Source organism: Electrophorus electricus, chromosome 19 (genome assembly GCF_041902795.1).
Source record: "Electrophorus electricus isolate QZ-2024a chromosome 19, ASM4190279v1, whole genome shotgun sequence".
NCBI lineage: Eukaryota > Metazoa > Chordata > Actinopteri > Gymnotiformes > Gymnotidae > Electrophorus > Electrophorus electricus.
The window spans coordinates 20,912,144-20,931,413 of record NC_137515.1 but is presented as its reverse complement, the minus strand read 5'-3'; the positions used below and the strand labels follow the sequence as shown (position 1 = coordinate 20,931,413).

Here is a 19,270-nt window from a genome sequence, read left to right as displayed (position 1 = left end):
TTCAGCCACAGAATACACAGAAGGCTTACTTGTTTAACATGTCACTATAAAAACACATTAGCTTCCACTAATGCCAAAAAAGGAATGTATTTTCTGAATTTATACCTGTTTCTTAAAAATAAACAAAATTGAAAGAAAATCCACAAGGTGGGACTGGGTGTGTCACAGCAGCTGGACTCAGGGTTACCCAGAAACCCCAAAAAACATCCAACATCTCCCAAAAACAGTGTAGTTAAAATCTTCTTAAATGTAACAATATTCAGTTTACTTTGGTCCAGTGCTTTTGGGAAAGCCAGCCCAGATCTGCTAATTAAAGTCTGAGCTTGTCAGTCTCAGAAAGAAGGAGACACAAGTCTGAATGTAATGTTTGTTCAGTTTATAAATACCATTTTTCATTATCATAATTTCTATAATCTTTCTCAAGTTGCAGATAGCAAGAGAGAGAGAAAGGAGAGAGATGAGAGTGAGAGAGAGAAGAGAGAGAAGAGAGCGGGAGAGAGTGAGAGAAGAGAGCAAGAGAGAAAAATTAGATGAGTATAGGAAAGGGAATAGAAAAAAAAAAAAGAGAGTAATGACAATTCTCTCAGGCAGACTGGGAGGTGCCTGTGTGTAACAACACTACTGAAGACAGCATCAAACAAATCATGCATGACTACAATACTCCTGCCACAGGCCTGTCTGCACCAAAAACATTGTTTTGGGGGCTGTTTGTGAGTAGGTCTTTGAGCGCGAAAGAGACATGGTCATTAAGTTGTGCAAAAACACAAAATCTCTAGTTGAATGGACTATGAATTTCGAGACAGTAATAGAGAGGATTTATTGAGCAAAACAAAGAAATAAAGGAGAAAAAAATTAAAACAACCTACATAAAGTTTGGCAGTTTCACCAAGATAAAAAAACCTTACAATGGCACACAGCTGAGGTTTAAAGAATACAGAGAGACACAAATCAGTTCAAATCTGTTTTTATACAGATACCTTCAACAAACAAAACAAAAACAAGACAAAAATAAGAAAGTTAACTAAAACAAAAAAGACAACTATGGCAGATGTCTGACAGATACTGGAACCTGCTGCCCAATTCTCCCCTGGTAAAGGGAGAAAAGGATTGTGGGTACAGACAGTGGGTGGCACATCATTGGAGCAAGGTGTGCACCCCGTTGCCATGGAGACCAGAGTGAGGCTGCCCTTTCTCCAGCCCAGCCTAAACCTGAGCCTGATTCAGTAATGGCTGCCATGGTTACGGGCCCCCTGGTTTCACCCTGCCCTGGAGCAGGTGCATGTTGGTATGCGACGACGACGACGACGACGACGACGATGATGATGATGATGATGACAGTGATGATGGTGATGGCTCTCACAGAAACGATTTTCACTAGTTCATCTTTTCTCAGCACCCCTCCCCCGCGCCCCCCCACCACAAAGACAGAGGTTCGGAGGTTCTATCTCCATGACGACTGACCAGACTAGTTCACTTTCTCCTGGAAGATGTAGAGGTTGTTGGTGGTCGCCACAGCAATGATGTTCTCTTGCGGGTGCCAGGCGGTGTGAAGGATCTTCTTGTTGAAGTCCAGGCTGTCCACGCTGATCTCGTCCTTCTTGCGCTTGCCGCCTGCACACACCCGCCGCGGCTTCAGCACCTGGCGAGCCTTGCTGCTCTCGCGAGACGCCTCCAGGGTTATGTCCCTCCGCTGCGTGCGCTCCAACATGCGGAAGAAGTTGTTGTAGGAGCCAGTCATCACCACGCTGATCAGGGCAAATGAGAGAGGGAGAAAAGAAAAAGAAGAGAGACAGAAAGACAGAGTGGGTTAGAGCTAACCTTATCCTAATCCTAGGAGCGCAGCTGAAGGGTAAGTGTGGAAAGCTCCTCTCTCTGTAGCTTGGTGCTACAAAAGCAGCCAAAACCACCACTGAGCCATAAGAAGGCCATGCTCCATGGACAACACAGCAATGTGCAGCGCGGGGGCACCTGGCCTACAGCACGCAGCTGCACACTCAAAAGGATAAGGAGCAGAGCTCTACACTCCGGTTTATTGTATACATTTTAATTATCCTTGAAGTACTTTCACAGCACAAACAAGGAATTTAATTTGGATAATTTCATCCCTGTAAGAAAGGTAATCTCTTTAGCGTAATAGTCTCCAGTGCCTTCAGTGCACTGGTTGGTTTGGTGAAGTTACTGTTTCATCATCGCATACCTAGTAACATGCCCCCCCCCCCAGTAATGCACCACCCCACTGTGCACTGCCCTATTCCTGCTGACCTTTCATAGCAGGGGCTTCTCTAGATAAGGCTATCTAGGCTAGGACTGAAAGGCTGTGACCATGTGCTTCGTGTCCTCAGACAGCAGAGCTGGTCCTCACCTGTCATTCCCGTTCCAGCAGCACTCGAACTTGTCAAAGATGCAGTCGTTCTCATAGAGTGAGCACAGCTTACTCCTGAGGTACTCATGAACCTGTAGGGCAGAAGAAGACCAGCAGGGAGAGCTCAGCACTAGCTACTGAGCAGCAGGCACACGTCATCAACGTGCAGCCATCACACGGCCATCACAAGGCCACAATTGTCAGCCACGCAAGCCATCATCCGCGCAATACGTCAGAAATCTACTTTAAACGATGTGCTGTGATCCTACTCATTTGTAGACATTCCTGATAATGCAGCCTCTTCTCTATGCCTCATCAATGGTGGCTTTAATATAGTACAAGGCATATTTCAACATATTACAATACTTAAGCAAGAGGGAGTGTTATAGATCATTTTATTTAATCACATCCCCTCTTGTGCTCCACTGTTTTTATACAACAGATCTATAAATAAAAAATAAAACCAAGATAAAGATAAGATAGACAAGATAAAGCCACAAGCATGTTAAATGTTTTAATGACGATATTATTATTATTATGAATAATAATAATAATAAGAAGAAGAATATTTGGCAATTCCATCTGCCAAAAAGTACTTCTACAACATTTTATTATTTCTATATGTTAATCTGTACACTCCTGTTCATTGTGCAATTAGAATAAACAGCTGGCTCACTACACAGTGTGTTTAATCTGTCGCTTCACTGTAGTCTCAGTGTGTGTAATTATTCTGCCATCAAAGTCAACCTCAAAGTTTTCAAGGTAATGGCAGATTAGGAATTTGAGGTGTGTGCGGTCACTCTCCAGAGTCTGACTAAATGAGCTAACTGCTATACAACAGCAACAACAACTAACCAAGCTGTGTTCAGTATGTGAATAGCAAAACCTATTCAAGGCCAAAGGTACCTAGCCTATTCATGCAAAGACAAAACATGGAGCACCCACTAGTGTTTCACATAGCGCTGGTACAGAACATTCCCTCAAATCACGTGTCCGGATTTTAATCAGATGCACTGTTTGGCATCGACACAAGCAAACTGGCTTAATATCTTAGCTTTATTGCTACATTATTTGTGTGTGTGTTTGTTTTGCAGCATGTTATGCTCCACGTGGATCTCGGCTACAATGAAAATGAGGGTCCTCAACATAAACCCCATCTTAAAGAACATGACAAAGGCTGCTGTTAATAAACCCTTCACTGACTGGCTATCAGTACCAAGACTGTCAAGCTTTACAAATGTAAACTAGGCAGACTATAGAGTCACAGTTACGTTCAAATGAAGTCTTTATAAGCACAAATGCGCGCGTGCCCGCACACACACACACCTGGTATGTCTCCACTGGACGGTTCTCCATGTTAAGGTCCCAAATTTTCACAGACAGGTAGTCGCGGGTCATCATGTACCGACCACTGTGACTGAATTTCACATCCGAGATAGAAGAGATGATTTCAGAGAAGAAAGAACGGTTACTGGGATCTTCAGGCTCCTCAAACACTGACATGAGAGGGAGAGAGAGTGCACACGCGCCCACACACACACACGCCCACACACACACAGTATAACAATCCCACCAGACAAATGCACCACAAAAGTGCCCCATAAGAAACTAGCCTGTGTTCAGATTCCCATTGTTGGGGTCAGATTATTTGTCCCAAACCTCACCACCATCCAGTTTACCAACAGCCCATATTAATGCAGCTCTACAGCAGCCAGGTCTAGAGCTCTCAGTCTCAGATGTAAACCTTAGGAGGACCAGACTCAAAATGGACCCCCGCCCCGGATGATGACCCACATATAGAAAACAATAAATGGAAACAGTACCAGTGAGGGTTAGGGTAGCATTAAGATTAGGGTAGAATAAATGCAAGGGTTTGGTTTGGGTTAAGATTAGGGTACTACACATGCAAGTGTTGTTATGATTAGGGTTATGGTTAATACTATTCAGGCTTATAAATAACAAGAAGGGTTATGGGTTAGAGGTTAAGGGTGATTGTGCAGCGATACTCACATTTGGAGTGCTTGTCACAGAGGGCGGAGGCACGCATATCACACATGCGGATGGTGCCCTTACTGCTGCTGTAGACAAATGTGTTGCACTGGTGGGGGTGGAACTCTGCTGCAGTGATCACCTCCGTCAGCTCCTCCATGTTGGCTGGCTTAATGTCCACAATGTCTGGGGCAGGTTAAGGAGCCACAACTCATACCCTCCCTCACACACACACCTGCTCCTAAGATACACACACACTCACTACCAAAACTACATAAATCACTGCCAACTATTAACACAGCTCAGCCCTGGTTTACCAATACTGCCTCACCAGGTCTAATAAGTTATCGAAGTTATACATTCTAGATTCAGTTAACAAACTTGTAGCCATTCTGAGTCATATCCATCACTGAGGATGTAAATGTATTATTATTATTTTGACCTGTATTATTCATTATCAATCATCCAACAATATGCATTACATGCTAAAAACAGTAGCTCTACCTACTCAATGCAGCACATGTCTACCTGTCCTGTATGCTCCTCACATTCTGTGATACAGCTCCACCGATTCTTTTCAGTAGAAACCCTCTTAAACATGTGCAGCATGGGCCAGTGGCAACACTTTCAAAAGCACCTAAATATTGATCCATGGCCAGTATTGATATCCAGGGTCACAAACGCAGCCTGTACCAACAATCCTTCTGAAACCTTTTATGAATCATCGTGCAGAGCTCCTGTCCTCACGGATACATCTCTAGATGCTGGAGCCAAACAGTGCAAACAGGTTGGAATCTGTTCACTGATCAGCTCTGTAAATTGGATGCATGTTTAACTCATGCCCCATGACCTCTCCAGGATACTGAAGCTACGGTCCGTGATCTCTAGGTGCCACAGGTTGACACGCAAGTCATCCGCCGACAGATATGTCTCATTGTCGCTGTTGACTGAGATGGAGTTGATGTGGTACGTGTGAGCATTGGCAAAGACCCTCCGTGGACTAGCTTCCACCATGAGGTCCATGGGCCTGAACACAGGAACCTGCACAGGGACAGAGGGCTCAGTTTAAGAGTGGAAAAATGTGCAGAAACACAGTCCTCTGTCTAAACTTGTACATGGTAACTCGATGTAGATTTTAAAAGCAAAATCAGTAATGTGTGTACACAGTTCAACAACCCCTCTAACCCACCAGTGTCTGGACATTCCATCTCTCATGGGCAAGACAACTCTTATTCCAAAGAGTCTATATAGGCCCTAACCATTACCCTATATGGACCCAGACCCTAACCCTAAACCTATATGGACCCGGACCCTAACCCTAAATGAACCCTAACCTTATATGGACCCGGACCGTAACCCTACATGGACCTGGACCGTATGCCTACATGGACCCGGACCATAAGCCTATACAGACCCAGATCCTAACCCTAAATGAACCCCGACCCTATATGGACCCGGACCCTGACCCTATATGGACTCGGACCCTAAGCCTAACCATAACCCTATATGGACCTGAACCCTAACACTATATGGACCCAGACCCTAACCCTAAATGAGCCCTAACCCTATACGGACCCAGACCCTATATGGACCTGGACCCTAACCCTATATGGATCCAGATCCTAACCCTGAATGAACCCTAACCCTAGCCCTATATAAACCCTAACCCTCACACTAACCCTATATGGACCCTAACCCTGTATGAACCCTAACCCTATATGGACCCAGAGCCCAACCGTAAATGAACCCTAACCCTATATGGACCTGGACCATAACCCTATATGGACCCAAATCCTAAATGGACCCAGACCCTAACCCTATATGAACACTAACTCTATATGAACCCGGACCCTAACCCTATATGGATCCAGATCTTAACCCTGAATGAACCCTAAACCTAGCCCTATATAAACCCTAACCCTCACACTAACCCTATATGAACCCTAACCCTACAATGAACCCTAACCTTATATGAACCCTAACCTTATATGAACCCTAACCTTATATGGACCCCAAGCCTAAACCTGAAGAAGAACCAGACAAAGATATAGAATGCATTGAGTGTATGGAGACTGTTGACCTTCTGAAGAGGGCAAACTACTAACAAAAAAAATGTTTAAGAGCAAAATAATATAAACACTACTAGAACAAGACCATGCAGCAATTTGTAATAGTCTTTGAGCCAGTCTTCACTGCACTGGCGGGTACTCCGGGTAGCATGCCAATGCAGTGAGTGGGTGAACTATTCATTACTCAATGGGCCCTTAAATAATACTTAAGTCACTTAATGAACATCACTTGAATGCGTGTGTGAGCATGTGTGTTTGCTTATGGATACATATGCACATGAACGTGTGCACGTGAACGAATGTTCATGAGGGGGGCGACAGAGTGCATGACCAAACATGAGAATGTTTGTATTAGTGAGGAGTGAGAGATTAGTGTCCACAAATGAATGTGTCCATGAGAGTATATGTGCCAGGGTGTGCAGGGGTGTGTGTGTGTGTGTGCGCGTTTACCCGTAGGGTCGTGATTGTAGTAGAATCCCGGCAGCGGCCGTCCTCTTCTTTGAGATTGTAGCCTTCTGGTCTCTTGTCACGCTCACTGATCTTCCATAATTTTATAGTTTTATCTGCAAACCAAGAGACAGATTATCTGAGTGACCTGAGCTAGCCTTTACCAGCATTCATCCACGGTGAGTGTATAAATTATAATTTGATGCGTGGATGGTGAGGGTATAAATGACAGTATAATCTGATGCGTGGGCAGTAAGGGTATAAATGACAGAATAATCTGAGGCGTGGACGGTGAGGTTATAAATTACAGAATAATATGAAGCGTGGACGGTGAGGTTATAAATGACAGTATAATCTGAAGCGTGGGCAGTGAGGGTATAAATTACAGTATAATCTGAAGCGTGGACAGTGAGGGTATAAATTACACTAATTTTCCCACCCAATGAGAGGTAACGTGTGTATTTGCTTCCAAACCTCTGATGGATAGAGTACTAATCTGCCTGCTCAGTCACTGCAGTAACGCCATTGCAGGTTAAAATGGCATCTTACAAATGCTTTTCTGAGTATTTGCCAGTTGCAGCTGCTCCTGTTCATTTTGCCTCATGAGCAGGACTGTTTCTGATGAGATGATTCTGGACACAGCACAGTATCCACGGAGTGGCCAAACCCTTATCATGGCATTGTGTCATACTGGTTTCCCGTTAACACTGCCCTTACAGCACACCCACCATTCGTAGACAGAAGAAACTGGGCAGCATTTTTCTGCGGCAGCCAGCGGATTTTGTTGATCTTCTCCTCGATCTCCAGGCTCTTCAGGTAGTCAAACTCAGGCTCATGACTCTGGAATGTGCTGTAGACGTTGTATTCACTGCGACACTGCGGCAGACTCTTATTCTGGTGGGGAGAAAACAGGAAGGTAAAGTGAGGTGGGGTTTCAGACTGAGCAGGAGGAAGACAGGAAGTGCTGTGTCTGGGAGTAGCATACCTCAGTGTCCTGCTGAAAGATGACAACACGACCGCCTTTGTCTCCAGTGGCTAGCAGCTCCCCTGAGTGGTTGAACTCCACAGTGGAGATGATGTCAGCTTTTGGAGACACAGACGTGAACATGCTTAGACACACATGCTTGAGAAATTTATTTTATCCTTTTATATCACACACAGTGAGAGAGCAAGAGAACGCTTGATCCATTTTAAGAAATCATGGCTTCCAGCCAGAAGCAGCCTATAAAGGATTCTGTCAGGCTGACACAGAAACAGGAAGAAGTCAAAGTGTCTCCACTGAATGGACCAATATTGAAATTCATCCACACAACCCCCCCCCCAAAAAACACACAAGACATACACACACACGACTATTAGAGGCCCAGTGGAACAAAAGAACAATACTGAGGAAAGGCCAAAGTACTCCTGAGAGATAGATACAGACAAGCAGACAGACAGAGAGAGAGAGAGAGAGAGAGAGAGAGAGGAGACTGAAAGGATGGGGAGATCAGTGCATAAGGCTATAAATGAAAAAGACCTCTGCCCTTTTACATACAACACCTATAAGTCACCCATACATGGTCAGGGAAAATGCTAGAATAGGGGTTGGGCGAGTTTAGCTTGGAAGACCCCAGAGGGACCACCAATGAAAATGTGCACAGTGCTATTGGAGGGCTGGTGGTGCGTGACAATGAGCCCACTTGGTCATTACACAGTCATCAAACAGTCGTATCAGAGAATACCTGTGAGGAGCTAGTGTGGTGCCCCCTACAGACCAAATCCTGCCCATATGCCCAACCATAGCACCTCTGTTCAAATAAACTGTACACAAACAGATGTAATATCTTAAACAAGCTCATTCGTCTGTGGTTTGACACTTTGGGTGTGGAACAGCGGACATGAACACTGCTGGATCTGAGCCCTTAGATACAGACTTGTTTTTATTCATTCATTCAACTCACACACCCACTGTGCAGAGAGTTTGCAGAACTGCATAAGCTGTTCTTTTTTTTTTTTTTTTTTTTTTTGCAGAGCGGTGGTCTTCAAACCTGACTACTGAACCTCCTGGGAGAAACAAGTCTCAAGATGCATGTGAACAGTTCCAGTTCCAGCATCTTAACCCTTGAGAGCAGAAGTCCAGTGCTGTATGTCAGACACTGTGGCAGTGTTCAGAGGCTATGTGTGATTCTGAGAGCCTGTGGACCACACAGGCCAGTCAGGGGAGACAGGAGGTCTCTGTACAGCAAAAACAGGTTTTTCTATTCAGATAACTGAAGAGGTGCAGGAGAAAAGGGAAGCACAATCCCAGTGAAGTGATGTGCCAAGTGATGTGACAAGATTCCCTAGGAAATTACCACCTGTAGGATTCTGAGATAACAAAAGTGAATGTCTGACACTGGGACAAAGATCACACAGGCAAGCAACTGCATGTGTCAGTGTGTATGTTATTAGCAGTAGTGAGTACATATCTAAACACTCATACCCAGCTACCTGTACTGGGCTAATCTACTGTCAATGACAACCGTGGTTATGAAATCAGTCATAAAAGTTAGTTTCCAGCATGATGAGACAGGATTTCCACACCTTCTTCCTGTGTGAATGCTACTCTCAACAAACCAGCACTCGGCTCTCCCCAATTCCACAGACAGACTGTGCACAGGTCATTGCACAAGTGCAGATGGCTCAAACTTGTCGAGACTAATACCCCTCACATTCAGCAACACAGCAGAAAAATGTGAAATTAGCTATAGATGGCAACAGAACTGAGAGAGACACATACATATAAAGAGGGCATATTTCCTCTATTGTGGAAACCACAAACGCCAAAAGAGTCTACTTACCTTCTGCTACATCATCATCGATCGCCCCTTTTACTTGTGAGAAGCACCACTGCACGTCGTTGGCCCCGCCTCCGGCACCTGCAGCCACACAGGACATGTTAATACACACCACAAATCAAGAACAGGCCAAGCTGAGAACACACAATGTGTAATTCTTGGGCTTTATATTAAATCCTAAGAATTTCTTCATGGAAAGTCCTTTGTAGTCTGAATTAACGTGTGACCATAAAGAGCCTCAAACACCTCTCAAAAAGACAAGAGATGTTAAGCTAATTAGTGCTGCTAACAGTGCTGTCTGACAGACAAAAACACCAGTGAAGGCAATCACTAAAGAAGCTGGTGAAAAAACAGGATGTGTGACAGTATCATAGACTAGAATGGGTGTAAGTGACACAGACTGGCCGGTGATCTCACTGTATTTCACACAAAATTTGAAATCAAGTTCCAACAAATCAATGATAAACAAACAACCTTCTGAAACAACTGTACTGTGCTTCACCACAGCAGACCTGTAGCCAAACCTATGTAGTACACATTAGGATAAAGTACAGGTGCTCTTTATGCATTTGAGGAGCATGATATGCAACTCATTTGCATCGAACGTACAGGCGCAGGACAAAGTATAGTCCCTCTTTTAAATCTAATTTTGTCCCTCTTGTCAAAACTACACAATAAACTTGGTAGCTGTTCATTCCAGGATATGCACCGAATGTCCTTAATTTTTCTCAAACCTTTGAAGGAAAACAATTTGAAGGATTGCTGGCACTGATGTGTGACTGAATTTACGAATTAGTAGATTCTGAACAACAAGATCATTAGTTTCCGAAGCGAGAGTTGTGAAATCAAGTCACTCAAACTACCCAGACGATGCATTTTAGCTGAGATCGGTTTTAACCAATTTCATTAACCGGAGCGAACAGAAGCCTGGTTCACTTTACTGGCCCTGTGAACACCGAGCTAGCTAAAATGTACTTACAACCAAAATATACGATTCTGCATCACAACCGATGTATTACTGCAGTTTGTTGCTGAATAATTATTTTCGTATACACAACATACAATTAATGTTAACTTTCTTCCCATCTGCACGACCTCACCATGCCTGGAAATGCCGGTTGTTGGTAATTAGCTCAACTCAATTAGCTTAACTACTATAGCAGTCTGCTACTGGTTAATTTAACAAGGAAACTGAATACGCGTTGGCACTGTGAGATACACAAATGAAGACGAGACTGGGTGTTAGTGTTAAATAGTGAGCGTTAAATCATTTTAAAATAGTGTTAAATCACTCAGCACGACCAACAAATGACAAAAGCCCTGCAGTAGCTCTGCTAAACAACGAGGGTCTTCATGCTAGAGAGCTAATGTTATCCATTCTAACGAACAAGAAGGAAAATGTTTTTGATGTTTGTTTAACAAAAAGGCAACAAGAGATCAGACAAACATCCCAACAAACACAACACAGATGTTCAGCACTTAGATAAAAGCCGAACATCTCTGGTGTGGTGTGTGCGAGCTAACGTGTGCCTGAGCAGACGGCCGCGGCTAACCTCCCTTCACCAGAGCGAAGCGAAGCTAAGACAAGCTAACTACTAGCTAAGCGGTGCCGGTAGAAACCTGTTCTGATGGCTGATCGCTCGGCGATGATTATATTATCCAGTATGCAGATGTTCAGTGTTGTCAGTCATTTCAAACTAAAGAGGCCAATCAGTTCCATCATGCTAGGCTAGGCTAGGCTAGGCTAGGCTAACAAACTTACCTGCCATGGCGAGAGCGAGTCTCAGCGGCGGTTTCAGACCCCGGTCTCGACAACGTTGCCAGGTGTGTATTGTTGTAGGCTATCTGTGTGAGACTGGGAACACGGATCCTGAAACTCAAGAGTCCGGGGCTGATTTACTGCTTTTCTGATTTTCCAAACTGACAATGTTGTTGTCCCCAAACTCCAGCAGCGGCTCGCGCTTCTCAACCTCCCACTCCACATTCAAAATGGCGCAGCCCCGCCTGCGCTGACGTCATCGGCCCGCGCCAGGCTGCTCGGGACGTGGGAGGGGGGCGAGGGTCTTCGCTCCAGAACGTCAGTGGCAGGATCTGTAATACCGGAGCGCAACCACATATGAAACTTTTCAAATTCAACCGCAGATGAAACTGGTCAAATTCAACCGCAAATAAAACTTTTCAAATTCAACGGCAAATGAAACTTTTCAAATTCAACCGCAAATGAAACTGGTCAAATTCAACGGCAAATGAAACTTTTCAAATTCAGCCGCAAAGTACACTGGTCAAATTCAGGCGCAGTGTCAATAATTTACCATCCGCAGATTTACCGACGCTGGGCACTATCAAGTAACGCAGATTTTGTCCGGCAGAGGAAACGTGTAATTCAGTGTGCACGCTTAATCTCCGAATATTATTTTACCTTCATTACTCATCGAAAACCGTTTATTTATTCAGTATGAAAATCTAAACCGCTGTATTTGCAAAGCCAGGTTTTTAAACGTATGGCTGTTTTTACACATGCGTAATGTGGTCTTGTAGGCAACATGAAGACAAATTACTCTGGAGTAATTCTATTTTCATAGCATTTTCCACGCAGACATGACCTGTGTTTCATTGTTTATTTGCAGTGGACGATTGATACATTTTTAATGTTTGGCAATAAAGATTCTGCTTTTTGCTGGTTGCATACTCTTGCTCTTTCTGCTATGTGCAGAATGAGAGGTAAATTTAGCTAGTCCAGGTTCTTAGAAGCTAGGATCGCTCAGAGGCTCAGTTAACCTATGCACAGTTGGGTACTCCCTGTTCAGACATGTGCCAAAATGGATTTTGTTCTGAAATAGGCTTTACAGTGCAATGACCACACTGTAGACTTTTAATAAACTCATGACAACCACCTTTGTGCTCAGCATTTGTCTGCATTTTAATGAACATCTCAGCTGCAGTAAATGTCATATCCAACATCTCAGCTTTATAAAATACACCAGCAGACCACAAATAATGGTCATGGCATAGCTCCAAAGCTTCATATCAACACCTTTTACCTTTTTTAAAATGTGAAATTTATCTCACTGCTCGTCAGCCACTGACTTTGGTGTGAACCACAAAAGCACCTAAAATGAACCAATATGAGACTTTTCATATGCTGAATTAGAAAATGGTGCAACTCAATGCAGGCTGACAGGGAGCAGCAGAGGAGGTAGTGGAAACAGGGAAAGGGTGCGCTGAGTCAATGTGCACACACATGGAAGCTGGAGAACTGGACCTGAGTGTTGGGGTCTGCAACTGCACACAGTGCATAAGAGCAGTGCTGATTCCCACTGCATACGAGTGCAGATTCCCAAGCAGCTAAGTCATGGTGTCACTGTGGCTGGCTCTAATGAAAAGTACTGGTTACACGCCCTGAACATGAGGATTGAGAGAAAAATACATACGATTCATCAAGAATATATTTAGTAATATTCCTGATATTTATAGGCTATTTATTATTTTGGATTTTCTCTGCTATAAAATCAACTCATTTGGCCGTGTATGTGTTTTTAGACAATAGTTTGTAATTTTCCTGAGATCTCAGCTTTCTGAATGTACTGTTTGCTTCATGCCTTAACACAGGAGTACATTGTATATTTTGTATATTTTCACTTTTAATTCTTTTTCCCACTGTGGTGTGGATTGCTGCAGGGATGTGAGCACACAGAATTAAGTCCAAAAACATTTTAAAAATCTATATTTTAAACCACTTCCAGCCAGGCCAAAAATAGGATGAACAGTGAACAGGTTTCAGTATTATAACAGAGTAGCTAATGATCTGAAACTGGGTATGTTTCAGTGGGAAAATGATGGTGATGATGTGTTCCGGAAAACACTTCACTAGGAATAAGGCAGCAGATGGTTGTATTTCCTGTCCAACAGACTGGTTGGCAGTGCTAGTCTCAGGAGCTCATAATGTGAACACTTTATCATTGAGTGAGGTGTGTGGAGCAGGGAGGTTCCTAACACCACCAACAGATGGCAGTATCGCATCATGCCACAGGTGATGGCTACTCTGGTTGCAAGTGTAAGTTACATGTTTGGGCTGATCTTGGAACAGATTGCAAAACCATTATCCCTGCCTTAGACAAATGCAACAGAAGCAGTTTACTGAACTCAGATCTGTTATTCTCTCATAGTACATTGGGTTAGTCACTGGAGAATACAGTTGATTCACAAAGCTGACGTAAGGTGGACAGGAAATGGAGATGACATGGAGAAGGAAGAGAAGGTTTCACTCTTCCCTCAGATGATGGCAGTCTTGCCTTTTCACTGCTGATCAAAAACAAAATGTCAAGCACTGTGACTGAGTGGTGAGAGGAGGAGAGAGGGAGAGAGAGGGGTAAATGATAACAGTGGAGGTACAGGGGAGAGGTTCTGTAAACATATCAATTGGTGTCAGAATGTCAGGGGTGGAGGGCTAGAGTTCTGTCAGGGTGTATTCTGTCCTGGAACACCCCCATGCAGAGCCCTGAGGGACGGCTGTTTAATTATCCCGTAAGAGTGATGCTAACATGTGCCAGACCTGCAGGCTGTGCTGGCTGCAGTGACCACTCCAGCAGAGGAACAAGGGAGATGGCACTTTGGGATGCAGGCCAACAGCGTATGAGAGTACATGCAGCAACAGCATGCTCAGGGCAGAACACACTGCTCCGGATGCTTACAGTGCATGTGGATGGGGAGTCATCAGAACTCCACTGGTCTGAGCAATGCCTGAGCAATTTTTATGTGGCAAAGTATAAGCAGTAGGTGATGCCAAAAAAAGCTTTCTGCTGGGTGTGTTTCACTCAAAGCTTTCCAGAGCTTGATCGGTACAGCATAACACCTTCAAATAGGCATGACTAGAAACACCTCACATGACTAGAAACATTTCGCATGATCAGAAACACCTCACATGAATAGAAACACCTTGCATGACTAGAAATACCTCACATGACTAAAAATACTTCACGTGACTAAAAACACCTAGCATGAATAGAAACACCTCACATGACTAGCAAACTTACAAACATCCCTTCCATTGATTCATGTTCAGCATGGCTTTGTCTTCTGAACACCTTGAAAACTGTAGAAATGTATTTCTCGAGTCCAGCGATGACATGACCTCGTTCAACAATGTTCAGCAATCTCAACTGCATAAGAATTTACTGTAAAGCATGTAGCTAACACAGAATCAACCACAGGGGAGGCTAACACTGGAAATAAGGATATACTGCAGAATCAACTGCTGGGTGCACTGTGTGTGTATATGTGTGTATTGTGCATGTATATGTGTGCATTTTAATGAAAAATCATGCAAAGCATAGTAAATGTGAACTACCTAGACTACCTATATCTTTAATAGGTATTTAAGATGACTCAAGCACCATAAAAGATAACACCTACAGATTCTCTTATGGGTGTGTGTGGGGGGGGAGTGTTTATAAAGGCCTTCATTAATTCTCATTAAGCACTGTCATTAAGGGCCATTAAGCACACAATAGGATAATCACCACTCTAGACCTGTTTATGATGTTGTTTGGGGTTAAACAGAGACAGAGCACCTCACATGTAGTGGCTGGATACTGCAAGCTTTACCTCTAATCACTTAAGCCTCTGAAACACCATTAATCTTACAAGACCTCTCAGGAGTGCTGAGAATGCTCAAGTCACCTCCTGACAGTCAGAAAGATTAGACTATATTCATCAGGCGTTAGAGGAAGATGGCTGATCTAGGATCTGGCCAAGGCACTGCTAATATAATCATTCTTATTAGCATGTGAAGAGTAAAAAAGGACCCCAGAACATTCCTCTTACACTCGGAATTTTGGGAAAGTGTTTTCCAAGTGTTTTCCAGTCCCCCCCCCCCCCCAGTTCTGGAAAAACCCTGGCGGTGCACAGTGTTTCCCCTGCTTTAACACACCTTAACCAACCTCACGATGGGACTGTTATTGGTAATCATCTGGTGAGTTGGATCACTAATGCTGGGTGCAGTGTGCAGGGAAAACACTGCAGAACTGATCCAGGATTAGGGGCAGAAAACCCATTATGGCTAAACTGAAACTCTTATGTTTTATTCTGTTTTTTTTTCATTGCTGTTCCTTCATTTTGCAATAAGGATGGATGATTGCGCACACAATTGGGTCATCTCTAATCTCACTGTGCTGTGTGAATTAAAGATTGTGGGCATCTTTTCCATTTGGATAACACTGTTGTTGTTTTTTTCCCTTTGTGTACCTTCAGTTCATTGCTGGTTCAATAGCTACAGAGGATACAGGTTTAGGACACACACACACACAAACAAAAAAACACAAACACACAAACAATGGTGGCACTGGTAGCTTAGTGGTTAAGTTATTTGACCAGTAATCAGAAGAATGCCAGTTCAAGCTGCCACTGTTGGGTCCCTTAACCCTCAATAACTCAAGTTGAATTGTAAGTCACTTTGTATAAAACTGTCACATAAATGCTGCAAATGTAAACATATACACCACATATATGGCAAGGTGTTCAGAGAAAGTTATGCAGTAGCTGTGACCTTTTTACAGGTGCTTTTAACACCTGCAGCCTGATGGGAAGAGCCAAATAGCATAAACATTTTAGTCAAAGAAATGAAACCTTCGTATTGTAATTTTTGAAAAATATGATAAGATTTATTACTTGAAGCTTCTTGTCTGTCAGGGGGATTTTGATCAACTGTCTGGGTCACTATGTAGCCACGCGCTTTTGTTATGGAACTTAAAAACAGTGACAAGTCTTACTGGCTCTAGAAAATGTAATTTTTTAATTAAAGCCCTGCCATTTTTCTCTTCTTGGCTGTCTTTATATCAGCTGAATGACTTCTCCCGATTGTCCAATCAGCAGAAGCATCAGTCAGCAGGTGTGTACATTTACCTAATTAGGCTAAAACAGTGTAGCCATTTGCATCTTCAAAAATACAGTACCATTCTGTTTCCAAGAAGAACAAATGACCCTAATTCAAAACTTTCCTCACTACAGCAAAAGGACAATTTCACTAAAGCTGTAAAACACTATTAACAGTGTATAACTACACTGTGTATCCACACTTTATATGTGCCAGTTTACAGTAACATCCACTATGACTAAAGGATTCTGTGGGCTTGTGTGTGGGGGTAATCATGGAGTGTGTGTTGTACCACCCCAGGGGAGAGACCTGCCTTTGCTTCATGCCACACATGCTACCATGGAGCCATGCCTGGCACTGCTATTTATTCAGGCATCAGTTTATGTGGCAACCTGGCACAGCCGGCATAAATTGCAGACACTTTGAACGTTCCAAACAGGTGGGGCCGGCATGGAGCAGTATCCAGGGTGAACTCCCGTGAGCCTCTGAAGCCCACGAAGACAAGCTGCCTGCCTCTGGGAGACATGTTCACACAACATGTTGAATATTTCTACCATCCTTCCAAAATGATCGATCTGTTACACAGAGAGTGGATTCAAGTTTTGACCGATACACCAGAAGTCAACTGCCTGTTAGGAATGTCTCCTGTTTTGGGGGTCTGATTTTGGCTGACTAAGTCAGTCAGGTATTGATTTATTATACTGTTATTTGATTAAATCAGTTAATAATTAATCATTTCTTTTTACAGCCTCATGATGTTCCCGTCGTAATTTTAAGAGTGACCACATATAGTTACGCAAAAACTCCACTACTCAAAAGGATGTTCAACACCCTGTAGCGAGTTGCTGCTCCTGGCACGTGTCTGCGGTATGATGCTCCATTGGCTAAGCCCTCAAACACACAGCCCAGGAGCAGGCTAGTATCGCAAATCCTCGAGTGAGCAGAGGGGCAACGAGGAAGGCGTAGTGCTGTCTATTAAGGCTCGCGGAAATCCACACAGCCCCACTCAGAAAGCAAAGCACCAGCACTGGAATGACCTGCAGCTAAATGGTGTTAAAGGAGGGATGTGAAGGTAAAGAGATGAAGGGGTGTAGCTCTGCTCCGAGTGGAGCCTCCACCTACAACCTAATCAAAAGAAATCAATCCAGTAGTTGATTCTGGCTAAGGGGGAAGAGGATCATATATAACAAGTGACTTGTGTCACAACACAAACATACTGTAGCTTCTCCAGCTGTTAGTGTTTCAAAGTTTTTGTGGGATTAGATGGGCAGATGGGCTGAACCAACTTCGATACATAGATTAGTAAACCTGTTACCAGGTGCAGGATGGCTGGGGTGTATGTTTTTTCCAAATTAGTTTAAAGATGTAGATTTTTGATTTTCATAAATTCTATTTACCTATATTTCCTAACTAGGTCTGCCCACTGCCCCTGACAGATTATGTAGGGCATTCATCACGCACACTGTTAGTTCCTTATTTACTTGCAGCATATCAAATGCATAGGTGCCAATGGTGCACAATTTAAGACACTTAATCAAATTGTTAGACTATACAACTGTGACTATGTATAAACCAGCACTACGAAGCAATTACAATGCTGATACATTCGTATTAGGCATAATAAGTCAGTAGTAATGGGATCGTGTTGTCTCCTCCTAATTAGACGCGCGCTATCTTTAATTTACACAACATGGTGAGATTAGAGATGACCCAATTTTGTGCACTATCATCCATCCTTATTACAAAATGAAGGAACAGCAATGGAAAAAAAACCCAGAATAAAACATAAGAGTTTCAGTTTAGCCATAATGGGTTTGCTGCCCCTAATCCTGGATCAGCTCTGCAGTGTTTTCCCTGCACACTGCACCCAGCATTAGTGATCCAACTCACCAGATGATTACCAATAACAGTCCCATCGTGAGGTTGGTTAAGGTGTGTTAAAGCAGGGGAAACACTGTGCACCGCCAGGGTTATTCCAGAACCAGGTGGTTATTCCAGGACCATGGGGGTATTCCAGAACCAGGACTGGAAAACCCTAGTAACAGGTCAGGCAAAAATCAGATGCTTGTGGATAAAAGACAGGGCTTTTATTGTAGTCCCACATAGTGGAAAAAGGTCAGAACAAAATGGGCAAGGTTGCGAGTAGTTCAAATAGTGGGAAACAGTCCATATCAAAACCAGAAAGACAATCAAAAATCTAGTCAGAAGAACCCAAAGGGGCAGGCAAAATTCAGAAACCATAAACCCAAGGTATGCTACACAATAGACTCAGACAACACTGGAAGCAATACTTCACAATGTGATGAACTTTCAGACAAGCTTATATACCTGTTTCTGAATGACACACAGGTGAATTCAATATTCAGGTGATGATGATCTGACATAACATTCTTGATTGGTTGAGTCCTGGGTTGGGTGATGTACAGCCTGCTGGGTATTGTAGTGTGCTAAGGAATCAGGTGATATGGCAACCATACACTGTGTATAGAAAGAGTTAATTTAGCATGGCAAGTGTTAATTCAATGTTGAAGTTTTGCTTTTAGTGAGTGTTCACAAAAAAACAAACAAACTAACAAATCAAAACTAGTTGGAGATTCTTTATTGTACTTTGTGTTGTCTCTTGCCACCTTTGCCACATATGCCATTTTATTACAATAATCAGTGCAAAAATAACACTAGGAGCTTTAATTAGGAACATTACCCAATTTACCTG

The 19,270-nt window shown here is 43.3% G+C and overlaps 1 protein-coding gene across 1 annotated transcript; it reads right to left on the bottom strand.

Annotated features, from left to right (window-relative positions):
• Positions 1-361: 361 nt before the first annotated feature.
• ppp2r2ab (protein phosphatase 2, regulatory subunit B, alpha b) lies at positions 362-11,679 on the bottom strand. The gene is made up of 10 exons (XM_027026071.3): positions 11,449-11,679; positions 9,690-9,767; positions 7,853-7,950; positions 7,596-7,761; positions 6,871-6,983; positions 5,215-5,392; positions 4,373-4,537; positions 3,689-3,858; positions 2,363-2,454; positions 362-1,745 (listed from the first exon to the last, which is right to left on the bottom strand). The coding sequence occupies exons 1-10, from the start codon at positions 11,453-11,455 to the stop codon at positions 1,466-1,468; spliced, it is 1,347 nt and encodes a 448-aa protein (XP_026881872.1). The 5' UTR covers positions 11,456-11,679; the 3' UTR covers positions 362-1,465.
• Between the last annotated feature and the right edge of the window lie 7,591 nt (positions 11,680-19,270).